This window comes from Narcine bancroftii, chromosome 5 (assembly GCF_036971445.1).
Source record: "Narcine bancroftii isolate sNarBan1 chromosome 5, sNarBan1.hap1, whole genome shotgun sequence".
NCBI classification, from domain to species: Eukaryota; Metazoa; Chordata; class Chondrichthyes; order Torpediniformes; family Narcinidae; genus Narcine; species Narcine bancroftii.
The window spans coordinates 93,928,775-93,956,234 of record NC_091473.1 but is presented as its reverse complement, the minus strand read 5'-3'; the positions used below and the strand labels follow the sequence as shown (position 1 = coordinate 93,956,234).

Genomic DNA, 27,460 nt, shown 5'->3' with positions numbered 1-27,460 from the left:
CCTCTAGCTTTTGAGTTATATGACGCTGACGTTACATATCCTATCCAATCTCTCTTTAATTTCTTGTGCTCCACTTCAGTTAAGTGTGTTTCTTGCACAAATGCAATATCAATTTTTTCTTTTTTCAGTAAATTTAGCAGTTTCTTCCTTTTGATTTGGTTATGTATTCCATTAATATTTAAAGTCATATAGTTTAATGTAGCCATTTTATACTTTGTTTATCTTTCCCTTCCGTTTCCTCATTATCACCTTTCCTTCTCATCCATTTCTGCTTTCTTTCTTTGAACAGTTTATAAGACAACATTTTTAACACATCAAACATTCCCCTTATTCTCATACCTCATATTTCTTTAACCCCATTGTCCCCCCCCCCTTCCTGAGTTGCCCATTATCCCTTGTCGGGCAACCACATCTCCCCTCTCCATTTGGATTTGCGAATTCACTCGCAAGCATCAACTGATTTTGCAGTGACCGTAACTTCTCCCTACCCAGCCCCCCCAGAAAAGATTTCAATTTTTATATACAACAAAGGTCACTCTCTAAATTCCCTCTTTACTCCTCTCTTCCCCTTTTTTCCCTCATTAATTCTTCTCTATACACTATATATTTTCTTTTAAATGCACATACACTTATGTAATATATGTATTATATATGTATATAGTCCTATACACACGTCTTTTTAGTTCGCAGTCTTTTGTACTCTCGTTACACGTCTTCATCTCTCAGTCTATTTTGTAATTGTTCTGCAAATTTTCGTGCTTCCTCTGGATCCGAGAATAGTCTGTTTTGCTGTCCTGGAATAAATATTTTCAATACCGCTGGACGCTTTAGTATAAATTTATACCCTTTCTTCCATAAAATCGCCTTTGCTGTATTGAACTCCTTTCTCTTCTGCAGGAGTTCAAAACTTATATCTGGATAAATAAAATTTTTTTGCCCTTTGTACTCCAGTGGCTTGTTGTCCTCTCTTACTTTCTCCATTGTTTTCTCCAGTACCTTTTCTCTTGTAGTATATCTTAGGAATTTTACTAAAATGGATCTTGGCTTTTGTTGTGGTTGTGGTTTAAAGGCTAATGCTCTATGTGCCCTTTCTACTTCCATTTCTTGCTGCAGTTCTGGACATCCTAAGATCCTGGGGATCCAATCTTTTATAAACTCTCTCATATTCTTGCCTTCTTCATCTTCCTTAAGGCCCACTATCTTTATATTATTTCTTCTGTTATAATTTTCCATTATATCTATTTTCTGAGCTAACAGCTCTTATGTCTCTTTAACTTTTTTATTAGATTCCTCTAATTTCTTTTTTAAGTCCTCTACCTCCATTTCTACTGCTGCTTCTACTTCTTCCACCTTGTCCATTCTTTTTCCTATTTCTGATATGGTCATATCTATTTTATTCACTTTCTCTTCTGTACTGTTTATTCTTCTTCTTAAATCACTAAATTCTTGTGCTTGCCATTCTTTAAATGAATCCATGTATTCTTTAATAAGAGAAAATATATCCATTGTCTTGCCTTTCCCTTCTTCTTCCTCTTCTTCTTCCTCTGGGTTGGCCATCTGTTGTTTCTTTGTTTTCTTTTTCTTCTCTTCCTTCTTGTTTTCATTGTCTTCTATGTTCTTCCCTTGCTGCTGCTGTTCTGTAGCTGTCATTGCCGGCTGTGGAGATCGACTCCCCAGCTGGTCGCCCCTCTCGTCGGTGTGTTTTTTTGCATGCGCATAGCGCATGCGCGGTTGTGCACTTTTACTCGGCTCAGCGAGCCATTTTTGTAGTCCACTTTCTACCGACCTGAGGGAGCGGGCTTCTCTCTCCACCGCGGGCCTCTTCGAACAGGTAAGGCTTTCTCCTTCTTCTTCCGTTGTCTTCTCTTCCTCTCTTCTTACCGTTGGTTTCGACTTTTTTTTCGTCGCCATCTTCTTTCCACCTTTATATTCACTTTACTTTAATTTTTATTTTTGTGCCTTTGTGCTTTCCTTTACTTTTTTCAACTTTTCTGGAGAGGGCTGGAGTTCACCGTCCGGCCACTACTCCATCACGTGACTTCCCCCCAACCAAAATTATTATTGATGCAAAATCAACTAATCCCTTTCACAATAGATAACCTTTCCTTTAGAGAATGGGAGAGAAAAGGAATTAAAAGAATAGAAAATTGTTTTTTGGGAAATAATTTATTAGCATTTGAACAAATGAAGTACAAATATGGAATAACTCATGGTACAATGTTTGCATACCACCAACTGAAAACCTACTTAAAGGACAAATTGGGAAGCAGACTGAGATTACCAGAAGAAAGCAGCTTTGAATATGTGATTTCAGACACAATGATAATTAAAAGATTTATAACAAACATATACATCAGGCTGCAAGAGAAGGAAAATGATGAAATAAGCTGTAAACCCAAACAAAAGTGGGAACAAGATCTAAACATAAAGATAAAAAATGAAATATGGGAAAAACTATGCTCCGGAACTATGAAAATACAATAAACATGAGGCTACACATGATACAATATTATTGGTTACACAGGCTATATATCATGCCCCAAAAGTTAAATAAATGGGACCCAACATTATCGATAGATGTTTTCGTTGTAAGAAGGAAACGGGAACAACAGTACATGCAATTTGGGCATGTGAGAAAGTGGAAAAGTTTTGGGAAGATCTAAATCAGATATTAAATAAAATCACAAAAAGCAACATATCAAAAAATCTAGAGATCTTTCTACTAAGTAATATGAGAAGTAAAGAATTAGGCCTCAAACTGGATGAAGTGCAAAAAAGATTTATTATGATAGCCTTAGCTGTAGCAAAAAAATATATAATGTCATCTTGGAAATCAGAAGAGAGCCTGAGAATACAGCAATGGTACATGGAAATGAGTAAATGTATTCCATTGGAAAAAGTAACATATAATCTAAAAAAGTCATATTATTTGAACAAATTTGGAAACCGTACATGGAACACAACAGAGAGGGTCTACTGCAAACCTCCAGCCCCTAAAATTATAGAATGAGAAGAAGACGAAATGAACTGACCCAGTGTGTAAAAGTAGATGACACAATTTTCTTGTTTATTTTCATTGTGTGATGACATTGTTTAATGGTTTTATTGCATTGTATATGTTGAACATTTAATGGGTTTGGAGGGGCGTGGGAAGTAGGGAGGGAGGGGTGAAAAGGGGAGAAAATGACACTGTGTATGTTCAAGAGGGAAATGTTTGTGTGTATTTTGATTAATATAGTTCATAGTGTGAAAAATAAAAATTTTTTAAAAAAAAGAATTTCAAGAGGTTCTTTATCCTTAAAGACGTTCAGAAAACAAGAATGAGTTATTCAGCAAATTCTGCTAATTCCAGAGAGATGTGCAGCAACTCCTCCTGCTGCTGTTGAGGCAGGTGAATGAAAGAGAGGAACTCAAGGGAGGTGAAGAGACAATAAGCCTGACTCTTCACCTTGAAATCTTCCAATCCAAAGCAGGGATATACAGCCTTAAGGAAGAGGATGGCTCTGCATGGGGCGGTAGCGCAATGCTTTTACAGTGACAGCAATTAGGACTGGACCTTGGTTCGAATCCTGCACTGTGTGTAAGGAGTTTGCATGGGTTTTCTCCGGGGGCTCTGGTTTCATCCCACCCTTCAAAAAAAAACATTTTGGCGTGTAGATTAATGGAGTGCAATTTGGGCAGCACAGACGTAGAGCCGAATTGGCCGACAACAGTGCTGTATGTCTAATTTAAATGAATTTAATTAAATATTCTCACAACATAGCAAGGATCAGTCAATCCTTTTAATACTGTCTGTATGACAGTATGACCAGGAAACACAGCCTCCCAAAGGTTGCTGTTGTAGTGGCACAGATTTTCCCGTATACTGACTGTTTAACCCGTGCATACACGCTATTACTCCTGAATGTTGTTTTGGTTAGGTCATTAGCTGTGATCGGCACTGCAGGTAAATTTGGAACATGACAGCCCCTCCTCAGTCTCTGAGCCATGCAAGGAGGCAGATAAATGGAATGGTCCTGCAACGTAACAGTCTGGAGTGCTGAAAGTTTGGCCCAACAACTTTGGCCCTGACGCAGAACATGGACCATAGACATACACTGGCTTCAACATGTCAATGGAAACAGTGTCAGCTTTTCCATTTCTGTCAATCACACAAGTCTTTGGGTGGCGTCGTACTACCTGTTAAGGAACATTGTAAAAAGCATCATTCCAAAGGAACACGAGTACAGCACTGTAAATCATTCAGCACAAATACTGCAGGTGATGCATGTCGCATAGGAGTAGGTTGGAGTAATTTCACTTTTTCCTGAAGATGATCAACATAACTTGCTGGATCAGAGCAGTGTTTCTGGACTCCGATTCACAAACTTGCCGGCAAGGTGTAGTGCCATATACTAGCTCTGCTGCTGAACATCCAAGATCTGCCTTTGTAGCAGTACATATGCCAAGGTGAACCATAGGCAAGCTTTTGCTCTATGTAGATGCATCGCCACCTGCTGTCAATCCTATTTTCCTTCCACTACTACACTCTGCTTTCTTCCTATGAGCCAATTTTTTTATCCACACAGCCAAGGTTCCTCTGATCCCAAGCCTCATGACTTTCTGGATAAGTTTCTTGTGGAGGTCCTTCTCAAATGCCTTGCTAAAATCCATGTAGACCACCTTTATTCTCGACATTCTGTTCTTCACATACATACAATGCCTTGGGGATCTCCTCAATTCTACATGCCAAGGATTTCTCATGCCACCTTCAAGCTCTCCCAAGTCTTTTCTTAAACTCCTTCCTGGATACCATAAACTTCTCATGAGCCCTTCCTGTTTCCTCTATCTAGTATAAGCTTCCTTCTTCTTGACTAGTTGCTTGACCTGAGTCATCAGCCACTGTTCCCTTTTCCTACCATATTTTCCTTGTCCCCAGTGGAACAAACCTATCCTGAACCCAGCACGTGGTTCCTAAACTTCCTCCACATTACTTCTGTGCTTTTCACCCTTAAACATTTGTTTCCCAATTTATTCTTACTAGTTCCTGCCTCATCCCTTCATAATTAGCCCTTTCCCATTTTTACTCTTTTCCATAGCCATGTTAAAGCTAAGGAGTTATGGTCACTCTCACCAAAATATTCCGCCACCAAGAGGTCTGCCACCTGACCAGGTTCATTCCCGAACCAGAATGGCCTCTCTAGTCAACATACTGTACACACTTGAGATATTCAGCCCCATCTATCCCTCTTGCAGTCAGTAGGTGCCAGTCAATATTAGGGAAGTTGAAATCATCCATAACAACAACCCTGTATTCCACACATTCCAAAATCTGCCTGCTTAGCTGCTCCTTGGTATGCCGAGGGCTATTAGGAGGCCTATTGACTACTCCCAGAACAGTGGAAGCTCCCTTCCTATTTCTGACTTCCACCCACACCGACTCAGTAGACACTATCACTGCAGCAACCTCTTTTTCTATAGCTGATTGTATCTTACCCTTCCTTCAGCCAAGTTTCATTAATGACCACAACATCGTAATTCCACGTACTAATCCATGCTCTGTTCATCCCCTTTATTTCTAATACTCCTAGTTCTGAAACTTACATTTCAAACCCTCTAAATGACTACTTTTATGTTTTGACACTCCGTTCCTCTGAGTCAAATAGAGTTTCTGGAAGCAATAGCTTACCAGTTGTACAAAGCTGTGTAGGACTGAATGGGTGTGTACTTGCAAAACTGTACAACCATTATTCTTCTGGCTAGCAACGTGCAAGATTATATGAGGAAGGGCATCATCACCCTCATCTTCAAGAAGGGGGAGGAGGGGGTGGTCATCAGGAATTGGAGACATTTCAGTATTGAACCTTGATTACTAAAATCTTATCCAAGATCACCAATCAGGCCAAGTTTGGTCTGGGAAAGGTGATCGACCCAGACAAACCCTGTTGTTCCAGGCAGAGATATCATCACCTATGTACAGGGCAGGAGGATAGATACTTGCCTGGTTAGCTTGGACCAGGATAAGGTTTTCAACAGGATATCACACACATACATGATGGGGAAGCTCTCCAAAATGGGGTTTGGAGAGGGGATCAGAAATTAGATTAAACTGTTTTGCATGGACATCCGTAGTGCAGTTCAAATCAATAGGTGGTAACAGATAGCTTCCCTATCAATTCTGGAGTCAGGTAGGCTTGCCTGCTCTTGTCTTGTTTAGGTGCTACATTGAACTCTTTGCCAAACCCATCAAGAATGAAGAGGGCATAAAAAGGGCGATATTGCCTGGCAGAGTAGGCACCCAGATTGAAGCCTCCCAGAACACAATCTTGCTCTTTTGTATGATGCACAATAGGTCCACAGACTGATTAGCCATTTAGTGTTGGCGTTGCATGAGACTACCTGAAAGTGTTGGGGATCTCCTTCGAAGGGGCTAAGGTCTGTAACATTTTCTGGATAGTATTGCTCCCTCTCAGTAACAGGGAAGAACTTGCTCATCATGTGTAAAGTGGTCTAGGTACTGTTGCATTTGGTAAAAGTGTGGCCCATCTCCTGGGCCTCTGCCCTGTTCGTCACCTGAGCTGTCTTCCAGTTCATCTGGGGATCCAAAATGGAGCTGATGGTCACATTCAAGATACTAGACAACAGGGGCGCACCCAATGTGACCCATCTTTTTTTAAAAAAAATTTTAAATTTTTTTCACACTATGAACCATATCAATCAAAATACATACAAATATTTCCCTCTTAAATATACAGTGGCATTTATTCCCCCTTTTTGCCCCCTACATTCCTTCCTCCCTTCCCACTCCCCTCCAAACCCATTAAACATTCAACATATACAATAAAACCATTAAACAATGTCATCACACAATGAAAATAAACAAGAAAATTGTGTTATCTACTTTTACACACTGGATCAGGTCATTTTGTCTTCTTATCATTTTAAAATTTTAGGGGGTGGAGGTCCGAGGGAAGCCCTCTCTTGTGTTCCATGTACGGTTCCCAAATTTGTTCAAATAATGTGACTTTATTTTTTAAATTATATGTTATTTTTTCCAATGGAACACATTTACTAATTTCTATGTACCATTGCTGTACTCTCAGGCTCTCTTCTGATTTCCAAGTTGACATTATACATTTTTTTGCTACAGCTAAGGCTATCATAATAAATCTTTTTTCCGCTTCATCCAATTTGAGGCCCAATTCTTTACTTCTTATATTACTTAGAAGAAAGATCTCTGGATTTTTTGGTATGTTGCTTTTTGTGATTTTATTTAATACCTGATTTAAATCTTCCCAAAACTTTTTCACTTTCTCACATACCCATATTGCATGTACTGTTCCCATTTCCTTCTTACAGTGAAAACATCTATCTCATAATTTGGATCCCATTTATTTAACTTTTGAGGTGTGATATATAACCTGGGTAACCAATTATATTGTATCATGCATAACGTCGTGTTTATTATATTCTTCATAGTTCCAGACCATAACTTTTCCCAAATTTCATTTTTTATCTTTATGTTTAAATCTTTTTCCCCACTTTTGCTTGGAGTTATAGCTTATTGCATCATTTTCCTTCTCTTGCAGCTTGATGGACATGTTTGTTATAAATCTTTTTATTATCGTTGTTTCTGTAATCACATATTTAAAGCTGCTTCCTTCTGGTAATCTCAGTCTGGTTCCCAATTTGTCCTTTCAGTTGGTGGTATGCAAACATTGTTCCATGAGTTATTCCATATTTATACTTCATTTGTTCAAATGCTAATAAATTATTTCCCAAAAAACAATTTTCTATTCTTTTAACCTTACCTTTAGAGAATGGGAGAGAAAAGGAATTATCTATTGTGAAAGGGATTAGTCAATTTTGCATCAATAATAATTTTGGTAGTTGGTAATTTTGTTTTTGTTCCTTTCTACGTGAATCTTCTTCCAAATGTTGACCAGATGGTGCAGTACTGGTGAACTTCTATATTTCACCAGTTTTTCATCCCACTTATAAAGTATATGTTCTGGTACCTTTTCCCCTATTTTATCCAGCTCTATCTTGGTCCAATCTGGTTTTTCCCTTGTCTGATAAAAATCTGATAGATACCTTAATTGTGCTGCTCTATAATAATTTTTAAAGTTTGGTAGCTGCAAACCACCTTGTTTGTAGCACTCTGTTAATTTATCTAGCGCTATCCTCGGTTTCACCCCTTTCCATAAGAATTTCCTTATTATTCTCTTTAGTTCATTGAAGAATTTCTCTGTTAAGGGAATTGGTAACGATTAAAATAAGTATTGTATCCTTGGGAAGACACTCATTTTAATGCAGTTTCTCCTCCCTATCAATGTTAATGGCAATTCTTTCCAATGTTCTAAGTCATCCTGTAATTTCTTCATTAATGGCTGATAATTTAATTTGTATATGTGGCCTAAATTATTATCTAATCTAATAACTTGGTATTAGATTGCTTGTGTTTGCCATTTAAATGGTGATTCTTTTTTAAACTCTGTGTAATCCACATTATTCATTGACATCGTTTCACTTTTATTTGCATTGATCTTGTACCCCGATATTTCTCCATATTCCTTCAATTTCTTATGTAGTTCTTTTATTGATATTTCTGGTTAAGTATACTATGATGTCATCTGCAAATAAACTGATTTTATACTCCTCCTTTATTTTTATCCCTTTCATTTTATTTTCTGTTCTTATCAGTTTTGCCAATGGTTCTCTTGCTAAAGTGAACAGTGAGGGAGACAGTGGACATCCCTGCCTAGTTTTCAAAAATCCAGAGATCTTTCTTCTAAATAATATAAAGAATTAGGGAGGGAAAAGGGGAGAAAATGACACTGTATATTCAAGAGGGAAATTTTGATTAATATGGTTCAGAGTGTGAAAAATTAAAAAAAGATGTGTTGGGATTGCAGTCCAAAGAGCCATTATATTCTACTTGGCTTCTGCTCCTTCATGGTGAGAGATGACATGAGTGGTGATAAAATCTGGATCTTTTGTTCAGAGTTTTGCAGCAATATTTATTATTTTTTAGTCAAATTCTGTAACAGCACTATTCCAAGATGAAGAAGGAAATTATATATGCTTTCTCAGCTTTAAGCAGATGGTCAAAGTGGGTTAGTATATTGTGAAATAAAGGAAACAAAGTCACCCATTTAATGACCTTTTTCTAAAATCTTATTATGCCACCAATAGCGTGCAGAAAAGAATACAGGCAATTGAAATGAGGTTACCAAATTTTTTGGAAATGCAGATCAGTTTTTAATACTGTTTAAATTGGTTTGATACATATCCATTTACTGTCACCTTCGCCAATGGTTCATTATATAATGCTTTAATCCAATTAATATATTTCTCTGGTAGGTTGAACCTCTCTGTAACACTTTGAATAAATAATTCCATTCTACCCTGTCAAAGGTTTTTTCTGTGTCTAAAGCAACAACCACTGTTGGTATCTTATTTCCTTGTAGTGCATGGATTAAATTAATGAACTTACAGACATTATCCGTTGTTCGTCTTTTCTTAATAAATCCAGTTTGATCTTGTTTTACTATTTTTGGTACATAGTCGGCCAATCTGTTTGCTAATAGTTTTGCTATTATCTTATAATCTGAATTAAGTAGAGATATTGGTCTATATGATGCTGGTGTTAGTAGATCTTTCTCAGTCTTTGGCATTACTGTAATTATTACTGTTTTACGTGAATCTGGCAAGTTTTGTGTTTCTTCTATTTGGTTTATTAACTTCTAGGAGAGGAGTAATTAATAACTCTTTAAAAGTTTTATAGAATTCTATTGGGAGTCCATCCTCTCCAGGCATTTTATTGTTCGGCAGCTTTTTTAATATATCCTGTATTTCCTCTATTTCAAATGGTTTTATCAATTTGTTTTGCTACTCTTCTTGCAATTTCAATAGTTCAATTTTAGCTAAAAACCCATCTATTTTGTCTTCTTTCCCCCTGTTCTCAGTTCGGTATAATTGTTCATAGAATTCCTTACAGTTTTCATTAATCTTTGTTGGGTTATATGTCATTTTTTTGTCCTTTTTCTTTGATGCCAATACAGTTCTTTTAGCTTGTTCTGTTTTAAGTTGCCAGGCTAATATTTTGTGCGTTTTTTCTCCTAGCTCGTAATACTTCAGCTTTATTTTCATTGTTCTTCTCCACCTTCTACGTTTGTAATGTTTCATATTTTATTTTTTGTCCGCCAATTCTCTTCTTTTCATTGTATCTTCCCTTGTTGCTAGTTCTTTTTCTGTACTTACTATTTCCCTTTCCAGCTGTTCTATTTCCCGATTGTAGTCTTCTTTCATCTTAGTTACATAACTTATTATCTGCCCTCTAATGAAGGCTTTCATTGCATCCCATAATATAAATTTGTCTTTCACTGATTCCATATTTATTTCAAAGTACATTTTAATTTGGCGTTCAATAAATTCTCTAAATTCCAGTCTTTTAAGTAGCCTGGAGTTTAATCTCCATCTATATGTTCTTGGTGGGATGTCCTCCAGTTCTATTGCTAATAACAGGGGTGAATGATCAGATAGCAATCTAGCTTTATATTCCGTTTTCCTAACTCTCCCTTGAATATGGGCTGATAACAGGAACAGGTCAATCCTTGAGTATGTTTTATGTCTACTCAAATAATATGAGTATTCCTTCTCCCTTGGGTGCTGCCTCCTCCATATATCCAAAAGTTGCATTTCCTGCATTGATTTAAACAAATATTTGGGCACTTTATTCTTTTTGCTAGTCTTTTGTCCAGTTTTACCCAACTTTGGATCCAAGTTAAGGTTAAAATCCCCTCCTATCAATATATTCCCCTGCGTATCTACAATCTTCAAAAAAATATCTTGCATAAATTTTGATCCTCTTCATGAGGTGCATATATATTGACCAAATTCCAGAATTCTAAATATATCTGACACTATCATTACATACCTCCCTGGTGGATCTATCATTTCCTCTATTTTGATTGGTACATTTTTATTGATTAGTATAGCTACACCTCTGGTTTTTGAATTATATGATGCTGGCGTTACATGCCCTACCCAGTCTCTTCTTAATTTATTATGTCCACTTCATTTAGATGCGTTTCCTGCACGAATGCTATATGTATTTTTTCTTTTTTTCAGTCAATTTAATAGCCTCTTCCTTTTAATTTGGTTATGTATTCCATTAATATTTATAGTCATATAGTTCAACATGGCCATCTCATACTCTGTTTACACCTCATTTCCGTTTCCTCACCATCTCCTTTCCCCCTTTCATCTCCCAGTTTCCCCTTTTTGAACTTAATGTATGACAACACTTCTAAAGTACAAAATACTTCAACAATTTCCACATCTAAAATTCCCTTACCCCAAGTGTTTTCCCCCCCACCCTGTCAGGCAACGACAGCTCTCCTCTCCATTTGGATTGCGAACCCGCTCGCAAGCGTCAACTGATTTTGCAGTGACTGTTATTCTCTCCCACTCAAACACCTCCAGAAAACTTTTATCTTCACATTTAACAAAGCTCACCCTCTTTTTCTCCCCCTTACTTCCCTTTTCTTTCCCTTCTTTAGTTCTTACTTATACATTATTTTTACATCTTTATATGTAGTTTGTTGTCATTCTTCGTTCTTGTTACATCTCTTCTTCTCTCCTTCGTCCTGCAAGCGTTCTGCAAATTCTCGAGCTTTCTCCGGATCCGAGAACAATCTGTTTTGCTCCCACGGGATAAATATTTTAAGCACAGCTGGATATCTTAACATAAATTTATAGCCTTTTTTCCATAGGATTGATTTTGCTGTATTAAACTCCTTCCTCTTCTTTAGGAGTTCAAAACTTATGTCTGGGTAAAAAAAATTTTTTGCCCTTATATTCCAATGGTTTTTTTATTTTCTCTAATTGCAGCGCTTTCATCCCTAACGTCGAAGTACTCGAGATGGCAGAGGTCGACAGCATCGAGTCCACTCTGCTGAAGATCCAGCTGCGCTGGATGGGTCACGTCTCCAGAATGGAGGACCATCGCCTTCCCAAGATCGTGTTATATGGCGAGCTCTCCACTGGCCACCGTGACAGAGGTGCACCAAAGAAAAGGTACAAGGACTGCCTAAAGAAATCTCTTCGTGCATCTTGGCGCCTCACAGTTTGGCAGGCAGCAACCTCCTTTGAAGAAGACCGCAGACCCCACCTCACTGACAAAAGGCAAAGGAGGAAAAACCCAACACCCAACCCCAACCAACCAATTTTCCCCTGCAACCGTGTCTGCCTGTCCCGCATCGGACTTGTCAGCCACAAACGAGCCTGGTTTTTGTTGTGACTGTGGTTTCGGGGCTAGTGTTCTTTGTGCCCTTTCTATTTCCATTCCTTCCTGTATTTCTGGCATTCCCAGGACCTTTGGGATCCATTCTTTTATAATTTCTTTCATATTTGTGCCTTCTTCGTCTTTCTTTAGGCCCACTATCTTTATGTTGTTTCGCCTACTATAGTTTTCCATTATATCAGCCTTCTGAGTTAACATCTCTTGTGACTCAAACTTTTTTGTCAGTCTTCCAATTTTCTTAAGTCATTCACTTCCATTTCTACAGCCGTTTCTCATTCTTCCACTTTCTAATCTTTTCCCTATTTCTGTCATGACCAGCTCTATTCTACTCGCTTTTTCTTCTGTACTTTTCATTTTTCTTTTCATTTCACTAAATTCTAATGTCAACTATTCTTTTAATGCTTTCATTTGTTTTTGAAATTTTTAAAAATCTATATACTGCCCATCTATTTTACCTTCTATTCCTCTGTGCAGAACTTGGTCTTCTTCTCGTGTCTGCACATGTGTTTGTGTCTTCTACTTTTCTTCCTTGTATCTGTGTCTCTTCTGACCTTCTTGCTGAGCTGCTTGCCTCAGTTTGCTGGGTGTTTTTTTGCATAGCTTCTTGTTGGTCCTCTTCTTCTAGACTAGTTATCTGTTGGGCTTCCTGTTCCTGTTTTTCTTTCCTATCATTCCCTTTCCTGTCACTTTCCTCTTCTTCCAGCTGAGAGCTCTGCTGCTGGGCATCTCTCAGCTGGTTGCGCTGTGTAAGTTTACTCCTCAGCTGGGCCCCCCTCCCGTCAGTGTTTGATTCCTCGCACATGTGCAGTTGCGCACTTCTGTTTGGCTCAAAGAGCCATTTTTGCAGTCCCGCTGTCAGGAGGTCGTGACTCTGCAGGGTCGTCAATAACCTCGGGGAGCGTGCCCCTCTCTCCACGGCGGCTCCCTGCCTCTTCATGCAGGCAAGGCCTTCTCCTTTCTCTTCCGGCGTCTTTTCTTCTTTTTTCCCCTTTGTTTTTGCTTTCTCCTTCTTGGGTGCCATTTTCTTTCCTTTCTCCACGCTTTATCTTTATTTGTTGTGCTTTGTGTTTCTTGAACTTTGTGTTTTCTTAACTTTATTTCTTATTTTCTGGAGAGGGCTGGTATTCTCCTACCACCCACTACTCCATCCTGAGGACCATCTTCATATATAGCTGAATCCAGCTGTGCATGGAAGCAAGGTATGAAGACAGTAAGTGCCACTGCATGCTGAGGTTCTACTTGTTCCAGGTGTTGTGAATGATGGGCCTGACTTGATTGCTATGTAATATCCTCGTCAGTTGGACATTGATACATTATCCATCCTTCATGGAAAAAGGTTTTCCAGGTAATTTCTGATCTTTGGCTATAGGTCCATCAGGCAGTGGTCAGCTGACATTGAGGACTTGATGGATACTATGAAGTGGATCCCTGAGTAGTCTGTCCAGATCATCTGGCAAAATACCACACTGGAAGAACTCACTAAGCAGCACCAGAACCTGGCTGGCTGGCTGTGAGGTGAGCCTTCCTGGTCAAATCCTTTCTGTACAACTGAAATATCATCCCCAAAGCATGTTGCCCTCAAGACAACTGAGATGGGGTGGAGATGGTTGCTCACCTCTGAACTATGGATTTGCTCAGGGTTTTGTGGAGAAGGATGCAAAGCCCCTTGCACCATTCATTCTCAGAAGCACCTAGCAGAGGAATTTCCTCAAGGACGCACGTTGAGACTAACATCCAGTACGGCTGGAAAAACCTTAACTTGGTGAAAGACACTCGCTCTTCGGTTTGCCTAAAACTTATTAGTCTTTCAGCATAGTGCGGAGATGTCAGTGCCGCTGATTGGTACATTCTACGTTTCAGGAGTTTGTGCTAGATGCAACAAATGCAAGAGCTTTGTGGGGAAGGTTGACAATCTATGGTCCTTGCTGCTACAAAGCAATAGGGAAGCCCCTCCTCAAACAGCAGATAGGCGAGCAACTGCAGGGAATCACATCAATGACAATTGTGCCATGAAGCAAAATGAAGGACCAACACTACAACGTATAATAACATACAAATATGACACTAGGAATATGAAAATACATTGCACTCTTTTCCTTTGTATATTTTTATTGAGAATACATTTTTAAAATTAAAACAATCATTAAATTACAAATACATTATCAATAACAGATTTTTAAAAATCTTAAGTAAATAATATTACAAATGACAAGCTTTTGATGGATTAGTGAAATTGAACCATGCGCACAGCTTCATTTTACTATGCAATATAAACAACTCATGCTCTGTTACAAATATAGCCATACTGTACTTACCTGTAGCTGCTTATTACAAAGGGAATTAGCCATGTTCAATTCTTCCTTGCTGGGCAGATCTCATATCCAAGCTAGCACTTTCTGCTCTGCCACTAGATTGATAAATGAGCCCAGCAGAAGTGCACGAACATGCTTAAGAGCACTCTCTTCACTGCAAAGGGAGGACGAGAATTGGGTGCCCAGGTTACTACAGGGGGCCGGAACCAGGAGCCCTGGACAGCCAGATGCCAAACCATCAGGATTTGGAGATGATCAGAATTCATTATTTTAGAATTCTTCAAAAGTCTTTGACAAGAGACAAGATCTCAGGGTTTTCTGGATGTGGGGCATCAGCAGGATGTGTGCTTTGGAATACTCTTGTCAGAGAGCCTGGTCCCTCTGGACAAAATGTCAGCTGTCACTGAGATGGCAAGCTGACACCTCCAGAATAACTATTATATTCATTATTATAGAAAAGGTTTTCATGTAGAAATAGGAACATTTTTTGACAATTCCAATAAAATTTCACCACACCAGAGTACTCTAGCTTTATTGGTATCTGCATCTGTGAATATTTATCAACAATTTTCCATCCTTTCTTTTTCTGTTTCATGACAACGTGGAAATTTTAATTTCTACTATTATTGTTGTTGGTGTATCTTACATATCTGTGCGACTGCAACTAAATATTTCAGTGTATCTGAAATTGTACTTGTGTATACAATAAACTCTCATTCAACAGCAGAAAATACACATCCTCAAATTCATCATAATGTATTGCCATGACCAACAATAGTACCTTATTTGCAGTTAGTCTGAAATCATAATGCAATATTTTGTTTCTTGTTTCAACTATTTCCCAATGTTGTATTGAAGGAAATCAATGAAGCTACCACTGAAAATTACCTTTTAGATTCAAGATAGTACATTTACAGGGACTGACAAGTTTAAAATACAAAGAAAGACTTTATAGGCAGGGACCCTTTCTCCAGTATAGGAGGTTGAGGGGTGACCTTGGAGTTTTATAAAATCATGAGGAACATAGACAAAGTAAAAAGTCATTGTCTTTTTTCTCCATATTGGGGAAATGTAAAACTAGAGAGCATACATTTAAGGTGAGAGGAGGAAAATTTGTATGAAACCCAAGGGACTTTTTCCACACAAAGGGTGGTAGATATGTAGAACGAGTTGCCAGATATAGTAGAGATAGGGACAATCGTTACATTTAAAAGACATTTAGACAGGTACATGGATAAGAAAGGTTTAGAACAACCATTTTCAAAGGGGGCCCTTCGCCACCCCCGGGGGCCACAGTAGATTTAAGTAAAAGCCTTTTCACCTCATGTAACAATTTTTAATTTTTTTTTAATGTCAGAGAGAAGTACAAAAGAAACCAAAACCTGACTGCATCACAGGGAAGTGAGTCATAAACTTTGAATAGATTCCTAAGGGGGCCATAGCCAAAGGTTTAGAATGGCTGGTTTAGAGGGATGTGGGCTGAACACAGGCAAATTGGTAGATAACTTGGATAAATAACAATAACTTACATAACAAGGATAAATTGGGACAAAGGGGCCATTTCCATGCTATAAAACTCAAGGACTAATAACCACATTTATAAAGTTATTAATTTACAAGATGTGGATGCCATGGCCAAGGTCAGTACTTATTTTCTTTCCCCAATTGCCTCTGAATTCAAGGAATCAATTAAAAGTCAATCACATGGAGTCATATTTTGGTCTGTCTTGAGGATTACAGATGAGGTATGAAAATTGAAGTTCTTTTTCCTGGATGGCATTCCAAACTTTGATGTAAATTTAAGCATTATTTTGTCCAATTATCAACATTTATTCCTAGAGTTTAAAATTACAAGCATAAATTTGTCAGTTTCTACCTTGTTGGCCTGAATCAGATGAAAATCTTTCCCATATGCCTTGAGTCCTTGTTCAAAATTCCGACATTCTTCTTCACTCCAAATAGAGAGTTCTTCTATAGCAAATTAACATCTCATTAGTAAAAAGATACAGACGACAACACAAGCCATGCAAGAAGTATATTTCTTTTGTAATATAAAGCCAAAATGCACTGAGTATTAAATGCCAAGAGTAGCACTTGAATGTCTCAGCCAGGGGCCAAATTTTTATTTACTCATTCCATCCAAGTTTAAGTTCAGAAGTATGTGAACAAGTCCTTAGGTTATCGCATGTGGTCTGGTAACTCAAAACTATAGCTTTCAGTGACAAGCACTCATTGCTCCCTTTTTTTTTTCTTTGCCACTGGGTATGCTTATTAGTTCTGAATAACAACATTCAGCACTGGGAACTTGGTAATATTTAACAGTTTGGATGAAGGCAGCGAAGAGAAAATAAAAACTAATAACACTGTTGATATTAAACTTTGGTGCTTTAATGTCTCTCTCATGGAAGTACAATTCTGTAATATTAAAAAGTAATGTTTGTGATAATGTAATTACCTCCTTGGAGACTTCACTACCATTACATTGATGATTAAGGAAATTGTTACAATGATTAAAAAAATGGAACGTTACATATTAGGCAATAAAATATTACAACCCCTGACCTGACTTTGGGTACTGTCTGTAGTGTTTGCATATTCTCCATGCAACTTCATAGGTGTCCTCCAGGAGGTCAAATTTTTTCCTCAATATTTATACTTTTAAAAATTATTCCAGGTTTTAAATGTTTGGATTGCATGTTGCAAAGTCTTTCCCATGGCTTGGCCTTCTGACAATTTCGTGCCAGGAGCTGAAGCAAATGCGGATCTACTACCTGACAATTTAACAATTCGCCAGGTCACATTGGACTTTTCACAAGGCAACATTGAAGGCATGTCCATTCTTACTGCGTGGATCAGTGGCAATTGCAAACAAGCTTTTGTCCATTATTTCCAAAACCAGGCTGAAATAGTTATAAGCCTGCTAGGCTGCTATATTAACAATTGCAAAATATCATTTACTGGAAAATCAAAATGCTCTTACCTCTGGCTGCTTTCACATTAAATCTCAATCTTCGTAGTGCCTCTTCTGTATCAAAATTGCACTTAACCAATTCGTACAATGCCTGAGAAAGACAAAAAGAATTCAGATATCTGGGACTTTTCCAGATTATTTACTAGTGTTATTTTTCATAGTTTTTCACTTAAATCTATGTTTGACTTCCAAAATTTATACATGCACATGACTTTTAAAAGTAACAATATGTAGTTAATGTTTATTATATGCACTTGCACATCAGGGCATTTCTAATAATGTATTAATTAGAAAATATTGTCACATTCTTATGTTACTCTTTGGTTTGGGAATTATTTAATAGTGGTACCAAAATATTATGGGAAAACGGCAATAAAGCTAATAAACTTTAATGTGGTACAAATGCTAATTTAAAACTAACGATTAAAGCAATGTCCTCAGAAGACATTTTGTTTAAAATGTGTTTTGAAACACTTCCACATACATGGCAGAAGTTTGGAACAATACTCTAGTGGTCAGCAATTGATACTTGGGCTTGATCCATTGACAACTTTATATTTTAGTGTTAAGACTTTAAATAACCAAAAGTATGATGGAAGGAAGACCCCTTCATTGATTAAGATCAGCAATTTTTATAATTCCATTGAATGGCAGAACAGGTCTATCAGGCTATATGTTACTCCTTTGGCATAGGGTTTTGTACTTCATCAAAAAGCTACCAGACACATTCATTTAACTATCATTATGACAAGATCTCTTTTGCTTAGTGTTGATGTGCTTTACCCTCAAAGGTGGTCTATAAAGAGCAATAAGTGTTTGTCAGTTAGACATACTAAGGCAGTAAAACTTTATTATCCTTTTTTATACGTTTCTTGACATATTGGTACAGATTAAAGTTTAACTAAGAGTGCAATGACTTAATTTGGTCATAATTAACCTGCAGGCCATGAGGATAATGCAAGAGGAATAAGATGGAGACCTAATTGCTCATATTGTAACTGCTACTACAGGAAGTGGAAACAAAATATTTTCAGTGATTGCCTTATGTGGAAACATTAAATTTGGAAAGGAATACTTTTGCTTACCGAGAAATTTTACACGGTCAATGACGAAATGATTAATCTGAATGAGCTACTTCAAATCTTTTGAGAACCAAAGCTGCCATCTTATGTCTTATAATAAAATGTATATTTAACAGTAAAGAATAATAATAAACAAGTTTACAATTAAAAATTACAAAAATATTTAAAATATATCATGTTAAAAGAGACATTAATTGGAAATAATGATAACACCCAAGGAAAGTCTCCTCAATCTTCTTACCATTCCTACCAAATTTATGAGGTTTCCCCCATAGTGAACTGACAGGATTAAAGGGAATGTTGAAATGTTAAACACCTTCAATACTTCATACAATTCTAACTTCAACTGTAAACTGGTCTTGTTTGCTATATAATGGACAATTTAACAGACATAACTAACCTGTTCATTATCTTTTATGTGCGAGCCTTCTGGTATTGCATCCAATCCTTTCTCCTCACCCGTACGCTTACTAGCATCACAAAGAAATTCCACCACTTTATTCTCAGGCAGAAAATCAGGATTCCACAACAACTGGTCTTCATTCTCATATACTAGACATAGATTTTTATAAGATCCATTAGTGCACAGCTTTACCTATGCCACATACTTGCGATCACTATGCATCTTAGTGGTTTTGTTTGTAAATAAAAGGGCACACCTACAAAAAGAGCAAATTTCAATAGCTGACTCATAAATAGCCTAAAGATTGAACCTTAATGGTTATCTGAAGAAATCACTAAACGAAAAAGAAAATACTAAATAGATGCAGTTAAACTTTTCAGGTGCTGTACAAACTTTAATAATCTAATCAACACCTTTTACACTCAATTCCTGACAAGGGATGCCAGGCTTTTTGACAGAGTGACATCAGTGGAATATCCAACAAATTTTGATAATAATTTTTTCTTTAAATGTAATTCTCTATTGTATTCATGTTATAAAATTTTAAATAGTCTTAAAAAAAAATTTGATAATAATTAGTATACTTGAGAGCTGGCTAAAGAAAAGTGATAGATCTGTACAATAATTTAAACATTTCACAATGGCAGAGTGCTTCATTAAAAGAAAGATTATAATGGATATATACAAAATTAATGAATCTAATGTTAGAAAGATCTAAAAAACTTTTCACAGTAGAAAAATACCATTAGTAGGAAGATAGTTCACAACCTTTGGCTGCTTCTCAAACCAATATAGCACCTTTGAAGAAACACATTGTAAAGAAAAGCTTACCCTTTTCATTCTCTTTATACTTATAAAAACCAATGGGAACTTCAGCCTGGTATTGGGAGCCCACCATGATCTCCTAAAAAGAAACATTGCCCTTCTTTATTACCAATATTTTAAGACTGGAGTTACTCTACATAACTTTTAAATTTTAATAATTTACTCACAAAGGTGTCAATTGGTACGATATAATTATACAAAAAAAACTTGTCTTTTTTTTCACTTCTGGTCTTGGGAAATTTGTTTTTAATTTTGTTGCTGGGTACAAGAGACTCATTCATCAGAAGTCAATAATAATAGAACTACACCTGAATATAAAAGTATCTATGATTAGTTAGTATAAATTTTTTAAAATAAAGTTTACAATTAACAGTTAATATAAAATATTGATACTTTTTATTTAAGATAATTCATTATTTAAGAGTGATAACTATTCCCCAATATTAAAAACATTGGGCCAGGTAATGTTTGAATCACTTCACAACACTGGCTTCCTCTCCCATCATTTCTGAGGCATCACTTATCTTTGTAGTTCTGTGATAACAAACAACATTCAAGTTTTATTGTATCAGGAATCTCAAAGCAAAAAGGCCACTGAATGGTGACTTCAGACAATGAAGCCCCCCAAATGCCTCTTTTGACTTGTCACTGTACTCAAAGGCTTGGATTTTTTAAAAATGTCTAACAATCGTAAGTAATTTACACACCGATCTTATAGTAGTGGGGCAAATAATTTACTGAAAATTTAAAAGGAACATGAAGAAAAAAAAATTACATTGTTAATGAAAAGTGGTAAACCTTTCAAATGAACAAGGACTTGCTACTTATGCTAGCCAATATAAAGCTGAGGGACCAGAGATGGAATGGGAGATCAGAAACTCTGGCATCAGACCAGTTTTTGTCTGACTTCTCCATTGGTAGGTCAGTCACAAATGAGCTGCTATGTATACAATGTAGCCCAAATTCACTAAGGAACTAGGGACCATAGTGTTACGAGCCCAAAGGACCCCAAATCCCAGCAGCAATAGATATTCACCAAGACAAATGGTTACTTAAATAAAAGTTGCTTTTAATTATCATTAAACATGAAAACAGAATCACACACTATTGAATTAACTAACCTAACTTAATCCCCTTCTAATTCTAAGGGCACGTGCATGTAATGAATATACAAGTTCAGAAAAGTTATTTGATTCACAGTCCAATCTCACTTCTCATTCCTCCAAGTTCACTGATTTCAGGCAATTCTTTTACTGTGCACAGAATTTAACATTTGTAAAGTTCACCAGGCTTTGATGCTTGAAAGGTAAATAGCCGCTTCAGTGTCTTGTTGATAAAACTTGCCCCCTCAGGGTTCTCCAGATGATAATCTCTTTCTTTCAGGTCACCACAGAGTGCCTTTTTGTTTCTCTTATTCCAAGTGAAACATTAGACAGCCAGTCTTCTCCTCTTGCAAGGGCTTTAACCAGTCTTCCAAATGGGGTTTTCCATAAGCTTGCCAGTTTGTCCTGTTCCAGTTCCTGCTGCTGACTGTAAAATTGTAGAACTAATCTCGGTGTCTCTCTCTGAGAAAGCCTGTTTGACTCGCTCTGCTTGTAAAACTACATGACCCTCTTAGAACAGGAAGTTCCCCTCCAGTCAGAATGAGGCTCCGTCTGATAAGCTTTAATCTGTTGCCTTTTTGTAAACAACCATCAATTAGTGAAGTCTCTTCGGCATTAGTGAAGTCTCTGGCAAAGGCGGAGGCCTCGACATGTCTAGTATTAGCAGAGGTCCAGTATTTTAAGTAAGATCTGTTTTAAAGTGTCTATATGTGACCTACAATAACAAACCCTGCCCCAATTTATCTCCCAAAAACATATCTATATACCTTGTCACAATAGATAAACATGACCTATACAAATATGGGAAGTATATCACACTGACCAATAAAAATATTGCCTGTTCCTGATTACAGTTAAAAGAGAACTTTACAGGTTTCCAGTTAGACATATTAAAAAGGTTACAGAGTAAATAAAATAAATGTTGAAAATTGCACAACACCTTAACCTTACTATAGGGAAAAACTCGTAACAGATGAAAATAGAGAGAGCTCCATTTACAAAATGATCTTTCTAAATTAAGGAATTTGCTTTGCGTTCAAGATATCAATACAATGGGAATGGAGATAATCAATGTGCAAGTCAGGACAGTATATGGCTTGATGATATTGGAACTTCCATGACATTTGGTCTTGCCCTTTTGAAAACAGCAGCACAAAAGATCTGCTCAAAAGATCTTTCTGAGATGCATCCTGTAGGTTGGTGGATTGCCTCTGCTGTATTTAAAGAGATGAACGGAATGACTATTGGTTCAAGTAGTACTCAATGAAGCTAAATATTCCACCTCATGTCAAGTTTTGCGTGGTACAGTGAAAGCAGCCATTTATGTACCAAACATCCCATCACATTCCTGAATCAAGTGACTTGTTAAGAATATGGTCTACCAAGAACCGACTTAATTATTGCAGCTTTCTTTCCTGTTCTTGAAATTATGCCATTGATAGCTGGTGCAATTAAGATCTTCACTGTGAGAATGGGAACAATGCAAATAATGAAAATTGGAACAAATTGATAAGCATTTATTTGTTCAGAATCAGCCACTAGTTCTTTCAAATGGCACGAAGTGACTGACAATTCAATGTCTAATGTGTCAACACCATCAAAAATGTGGTGCCACTGGCAAGAAAATACTATTGATTGGGCTGATACAATGCATTACAATGCTTGGATTTGTGGACATAATTTCATTTAAGTAATCTGGTACTTCCATCTGTAGACCAGGTGACCACATGACCTGCGCAGATTCTGTTGAGGGTCACCACAGTTCTTGAGAGAAGTGCAGTGATGAGAGAATTGTTCCCTGCACTGGATGCATTCCACATTTTCTTCCATCTAGATAGTGCCTCCAAAAAGGATGTTGATCGGTTTCCCATATCAACCAGTTTGGCCTTAAAACGTTTTAAGTCATTGCCAATTGGATGTTGATGAAATCCATGATTTTTATTTCTCGTCAGAGGATATCAGAATTACAGTGAATGCCAGGTAGGCCAAAACCAAGTCATATCATTTGAAAGGTCTTAATGGTCCTCAACATTATCCTTGTACTAATCTATGTGGTATCAAATGTCTCAAGTATTGGTTTATTGAATAGTTTTGTGGAGAAACAAGAAATACAGATGCTAGAATCTTGAGTGAATTAAAAACTAGAGGGACTAAGGTCAGTCAACATTTTGCGTCTCTTTATTAAGACTGAAGTGGGAAGAGGAGATCAAACATAAAAGGGAAAGCCAAGGCGCAATACAGCACTGGACAGAAAAAGGTGGGAGAGATAGGTAGGGGAGGAGAAAGGTTTGAGAAAAGCAAGAATGGAGCATGCAATTTACCCAAAATTAGAAAATTCAATGCTCATGCTGTTGGGTTTAAAGCTGCACTGGAGGAATACATGTTGTTCCTTATTTTATATTTAGCCTTACCTTGGGAATAGATAAGGCAAAGAACAGCATTTGTGTGGGAATAGTGGGGGGAATTAAAATGGCTGGCAACCAGGCATTCCATCCTCAATCTGCATAGTGGAGATTAGGTGCTCAGCGAAGCAGTCACCAAACCAGTTTGATTTCACAAAGTAGAGGCCACAGAAATGCACTAAATGCAGATTTATGTTGGATGAGATGCATGTGAAACTATGTCTCACCTGGATTGTCTATTAATGGCTCTGGATGGTGGTAAGCAATGAGGTGGGGGGGGGGGGGAGGAAAGAAGGAGGGAACTTGAGTTGTAGGGACATTTTGCACTTTTGTGGTTTTAGTGGGAAGAGCCCAAAGGGGTGAAAAGATTGGAAGAGGTTGGGGTGTAGGGAAGAAAGAACAAACAAAAAACTCAGAGAATTATCCCTGAAAAAAAAATAAAAAAAAACAGGTGTAGAGGTGGTGGTGGCAGCATCAGTTTTTCCATCAGCCAGCATGAAACGCTGATGGTAAAATTATGAGAACATTAATTTACTAATCTGGGTCTGAAACCTTTGTTAATGTTGTAATAGCTACAACAAGCTGCTGGTCAGAACAACTTATTTCCTGCCTAAAGCCTAAATGTTTTTTTGGGAGGTTATCCAAGAAAGCCATTTTATCTGGTTTGGGATCAGATGATCAAATATGTTGGTTGTGGACTAAAGAATATTAAAAACTTTTGAGATTGCTATCCTGAAACCAGGAAAATACTCAATGACTTTGGAATGGTGCCACTTTTCAAGAAAAATTCTGCAGACAAGGAGTAACGAATAGAAATGATCAATAACTAGGATCACAACCAATGTCATGAAGGTAATTGATGAGTCTTACATATGCTTCCCTAGAGTATTCCTGCAGGAATATCCTGAAGCATAGTCATCCAACACCACCCCAGTCACTGGACATCTTCCCTTTTTCCCAATCCTATAGGTTTTGCTGGGATCCCTGGATGGATTCTCTATCAAATGCTCTTCATGTTGATAGCAGCACTATAAAGTCTTATTTGGAATTCAAGATTGTGAAATTAGGATTTAAGGAATGGACATGAGTGATGCTGTCAGAATTCTGAACTATGGTGTTAAGTAACGAGGCTAGTAGATGTCATTTGATGGAGCCAATAATGACATAATACATAACGGCATGAGATAATTAAAAACAAGTCTACTTTTAATGCTGAAGTTGAATCTTGAAATAATTTGAATTTTTTTTTCCCCATTTTAATGAAGTCATAAGCAAGTGGAATTTGACAGACTGTCTGCAAAGTTATTCATGAAATAATTTATTGTCACTGATAGAAAGGAAATTTGACCCTTTTAGTAATGAATAAATCTTAAATCATGCCATCTAGTGAAATACCAAGCACCAATAAGCATTTAAGTTTAATACACTACCATCAAAAATGGTGTAAGCACATAAAAGGATCATGAGGTGAGAGTAAGCATAAGACCAGATGTCACATGCACCATATTTGAACAGGAAAGGACAATGGCCAGGAAAAGCTGCTAGTATTTGAGTGGACAGGGTGTCTGGAAGGAATAGTCCTTTTGAATTTTCTAATTTGCTACATTCACGATTTGAAAAGTGATCTTTTGAATGTAGTCTGCTGCAGTGAAATGCAAGGACAAAAAAATTTCATGATTCAGGGAGGAGAGGTGCAAGAGTTGAAATGCTTGAAATGAAATGGACACAGTGGAGGACTTTAAAATACAATGTAGGAGTAATCACTGGTTGTGGAAAAAGGAAAATGTGTCAAAAACATTGGAAAGCAAACTAACAGAACAGATGCAACGGTAGCAGTCTTGCAATGTTCATCCACATTACAGCCTTCTGGTCTTAACACTGATTTTAACAATTTCAGGCAATTCTACTTATTCTGGATTCCTATTATTTAACTTGCCCTGTCATTCTTTTCATTAAATTTCTGCTACCTTCTACTTTATCACAAACCATCCTTTTAATCATCCACTCTCTTTCACTGCATCTTAATGCTTGTGATAGTTTTTTTTCCTATAATAAAATGTCATTGACATGAACAATTTACTATCTTTTTCCCTCAACAGATGCTACCTAACCTGCTCAGCCTCTCCTGCATTTTCATTTTATTTTGCTTTCATGACAGGCATCAGGGAGAAATGGAGAATCATCACTGAGCTGTTGCCATTCCCATTTTACAAACAGCCAGTTCAGAACAGCCTTGCTGGAGGACAAAGGAAAAGTCAGCCACATCTGGTGGTGTACAATAGATCAAATAAAATATTTGCTGGAATAAAAAGTTGATTTGTGAGATGCATCTCCAGACTAGCAATATTTTTGAATCATAGATATTGATGAAATCATCAATACTACATTACCTTCTTCCAATCTTCAGAGGGCACGTAATCTTCATCATCAGATTCCTCTTCTCCTTCATTGCCTAAAAATGTTGATAGGGCAGTGTTTTCTCAGTGTTATGGAAATTATATTAATATAAATAATTATTTAGAGATCTTTATAAATTTATAAACAATTTTAAACATGTTCCTATGTATCTATGTTCCTGCAAAAAAGAAAACTTTGCATTTACAGATCTCAGTCAAAAATCTGTAAATATACTTCCAGAATGTTGCAAATTTAAATTCTAATAAATCAACCATACATTCACCATTTTAAACACTGTGGTATCCCATTCAGTACATAATTATAGCAGTTCCAGAGAACTTAAAGACCCACAGAAGGGTATCATTGGATTGTTTTCATCTTCAGCATAACTATAGCAGCTTTAATATTTAGCATATGCACATTTATTTTAATTATCACCACCTATAAAAGGCATTTCAAGTTCAACAATGGGATAAAAGTTACATTTATTTTTCATACAAGAGGTTCTACACATCTCAGCAGCTGCTTCCCAGGCAATAATAGATTGAAAAAGCCATTGATATACTTAATAATGGGAAAGAATGCTTAATATATTGTTTCATTTATATACATGCATAAATGAATTATACCTATGTCTAAGTATTTACATCTGCGTGGGCGGATCATCTCCTGTACATGTTGTGAGGTTATCAATGGTACAAGTTCATCATTGGATGACTGAGTTTCATCTTCATGTCCACATGAATTCTTTGGTACATCTTGCTATAGAAGTCAAAAGATATGCAAAACAAAGCTCAGTCAATTATTCAAAGTCTTTTGGAAGAAAATCAAGAATACCAATCCACTTCCTACACTACAGATATACTTCATGCAGGTACTTGCTAATATTTCTTCAACACTACCTTGCCATCCCACAAAATTCACTTGAACGATGGCAGAAGGCAAATAGGAACACCTCAAGTTCTAACTTCAATTCCAATCTTATTTTAAGCCTGATTTGGAAATGAGTTGGCATTCCTTTAATCACAGAAAAGTTAAAAACCAGAACTCCTTAATCAATTGCATTGTGGGAATATATTCAGTCAGTGGCTGCTCACCATTATTTTCTCACCACAATTAATTAGGAAATAAGTGCTGACCTTGCTATCAAAGCTAGATCCTTGTTTGAATACAACAAAATTTTTTTATTTTGAACTAGTCTATAAAAATTAATACATAATTTATGAGAAATAAACAATCATTTGTTGGAAAGCATTCATCTTCCAGAAATCAGTTCCAATCTGTAATCTTCATTATGAAGAAAAGCCTAATAACTCAGCTAAGGAATGAACTGAAATACAGATGAGCACATAACATCAGTCAATTAAGGTTTTGCTTCCTGAACACTTTTATGCTGCTGATCACAAAAATCAGCTTAAAATATTCCTATCACATACTGTCTTTTAATCTACTTTTTGTGATTTCCTAGCATATTTTAGGTCTACTAGAATATTCCTCTCAAAGTAAGCGGTTTTGGTTAGTCCTAGGATGCCCAGGCATGCACTCAGTGCAGGTGCTATGCAAATATTGTTTTAAGCCTGGGCATTCTTAGTCAGGATAGGAGCAGACAGGCTATAAAAGCAGCTCACATACACAGATGCTGTGCACTACATTGATATAAATCAGTAATTCTCAAACTA

The 27,460-nt window shown here is 37.0% G+C and overlaps 1 protein-coding gene across 7 annotated transcripts in view; it reads right to left on the bottom strand.

The window, feature by feature from the left end:
- LOC138763727 (mesoderm induction early response protein 1-like) overlaps window positions 1–27,460 on the bottom strand; it is a 94,579-nt gene that overhangs the window by 48,914 nt on the left and 18,205 nt on the right. For 5 of the 7 annotated variants that reach the window (XM_069938378.1, XM_069938385.1, XM_069938384.1 and 2 more), the window contains 6 exons: window positions 26,411–26,543; window positions 25,775–25,836; window positions 19,886–19,958; window positions 19,052–19,203; window positions 17,579–17,660; window positions 16,475–16,569 (listed from right to left, as the gene is read on the bottom strand). In XM_069938378.1, coding sequence (XP_069794479.1) covers window positions 16,475–16,569; window positions 17,579–17,660; window positions 19,052–19,203; window positions 19,886–19,958; window positions 25,775–25,836; window positions 26,411–26,543 — 597 coding nt within the window. The remainder of the gene's footprint in view (window positions 1–16,474; window positions 16,570–17,578; window positions 17,661–19,051; window positions 19,204–19,885; window positions 19,959–25,774; window positions 25,837–26,410; window positions 26,544–27,460) is intronic. The other 2 variants (XM_069938379.1, XM_069938381.1) reach the window with 2 other exon arrangements.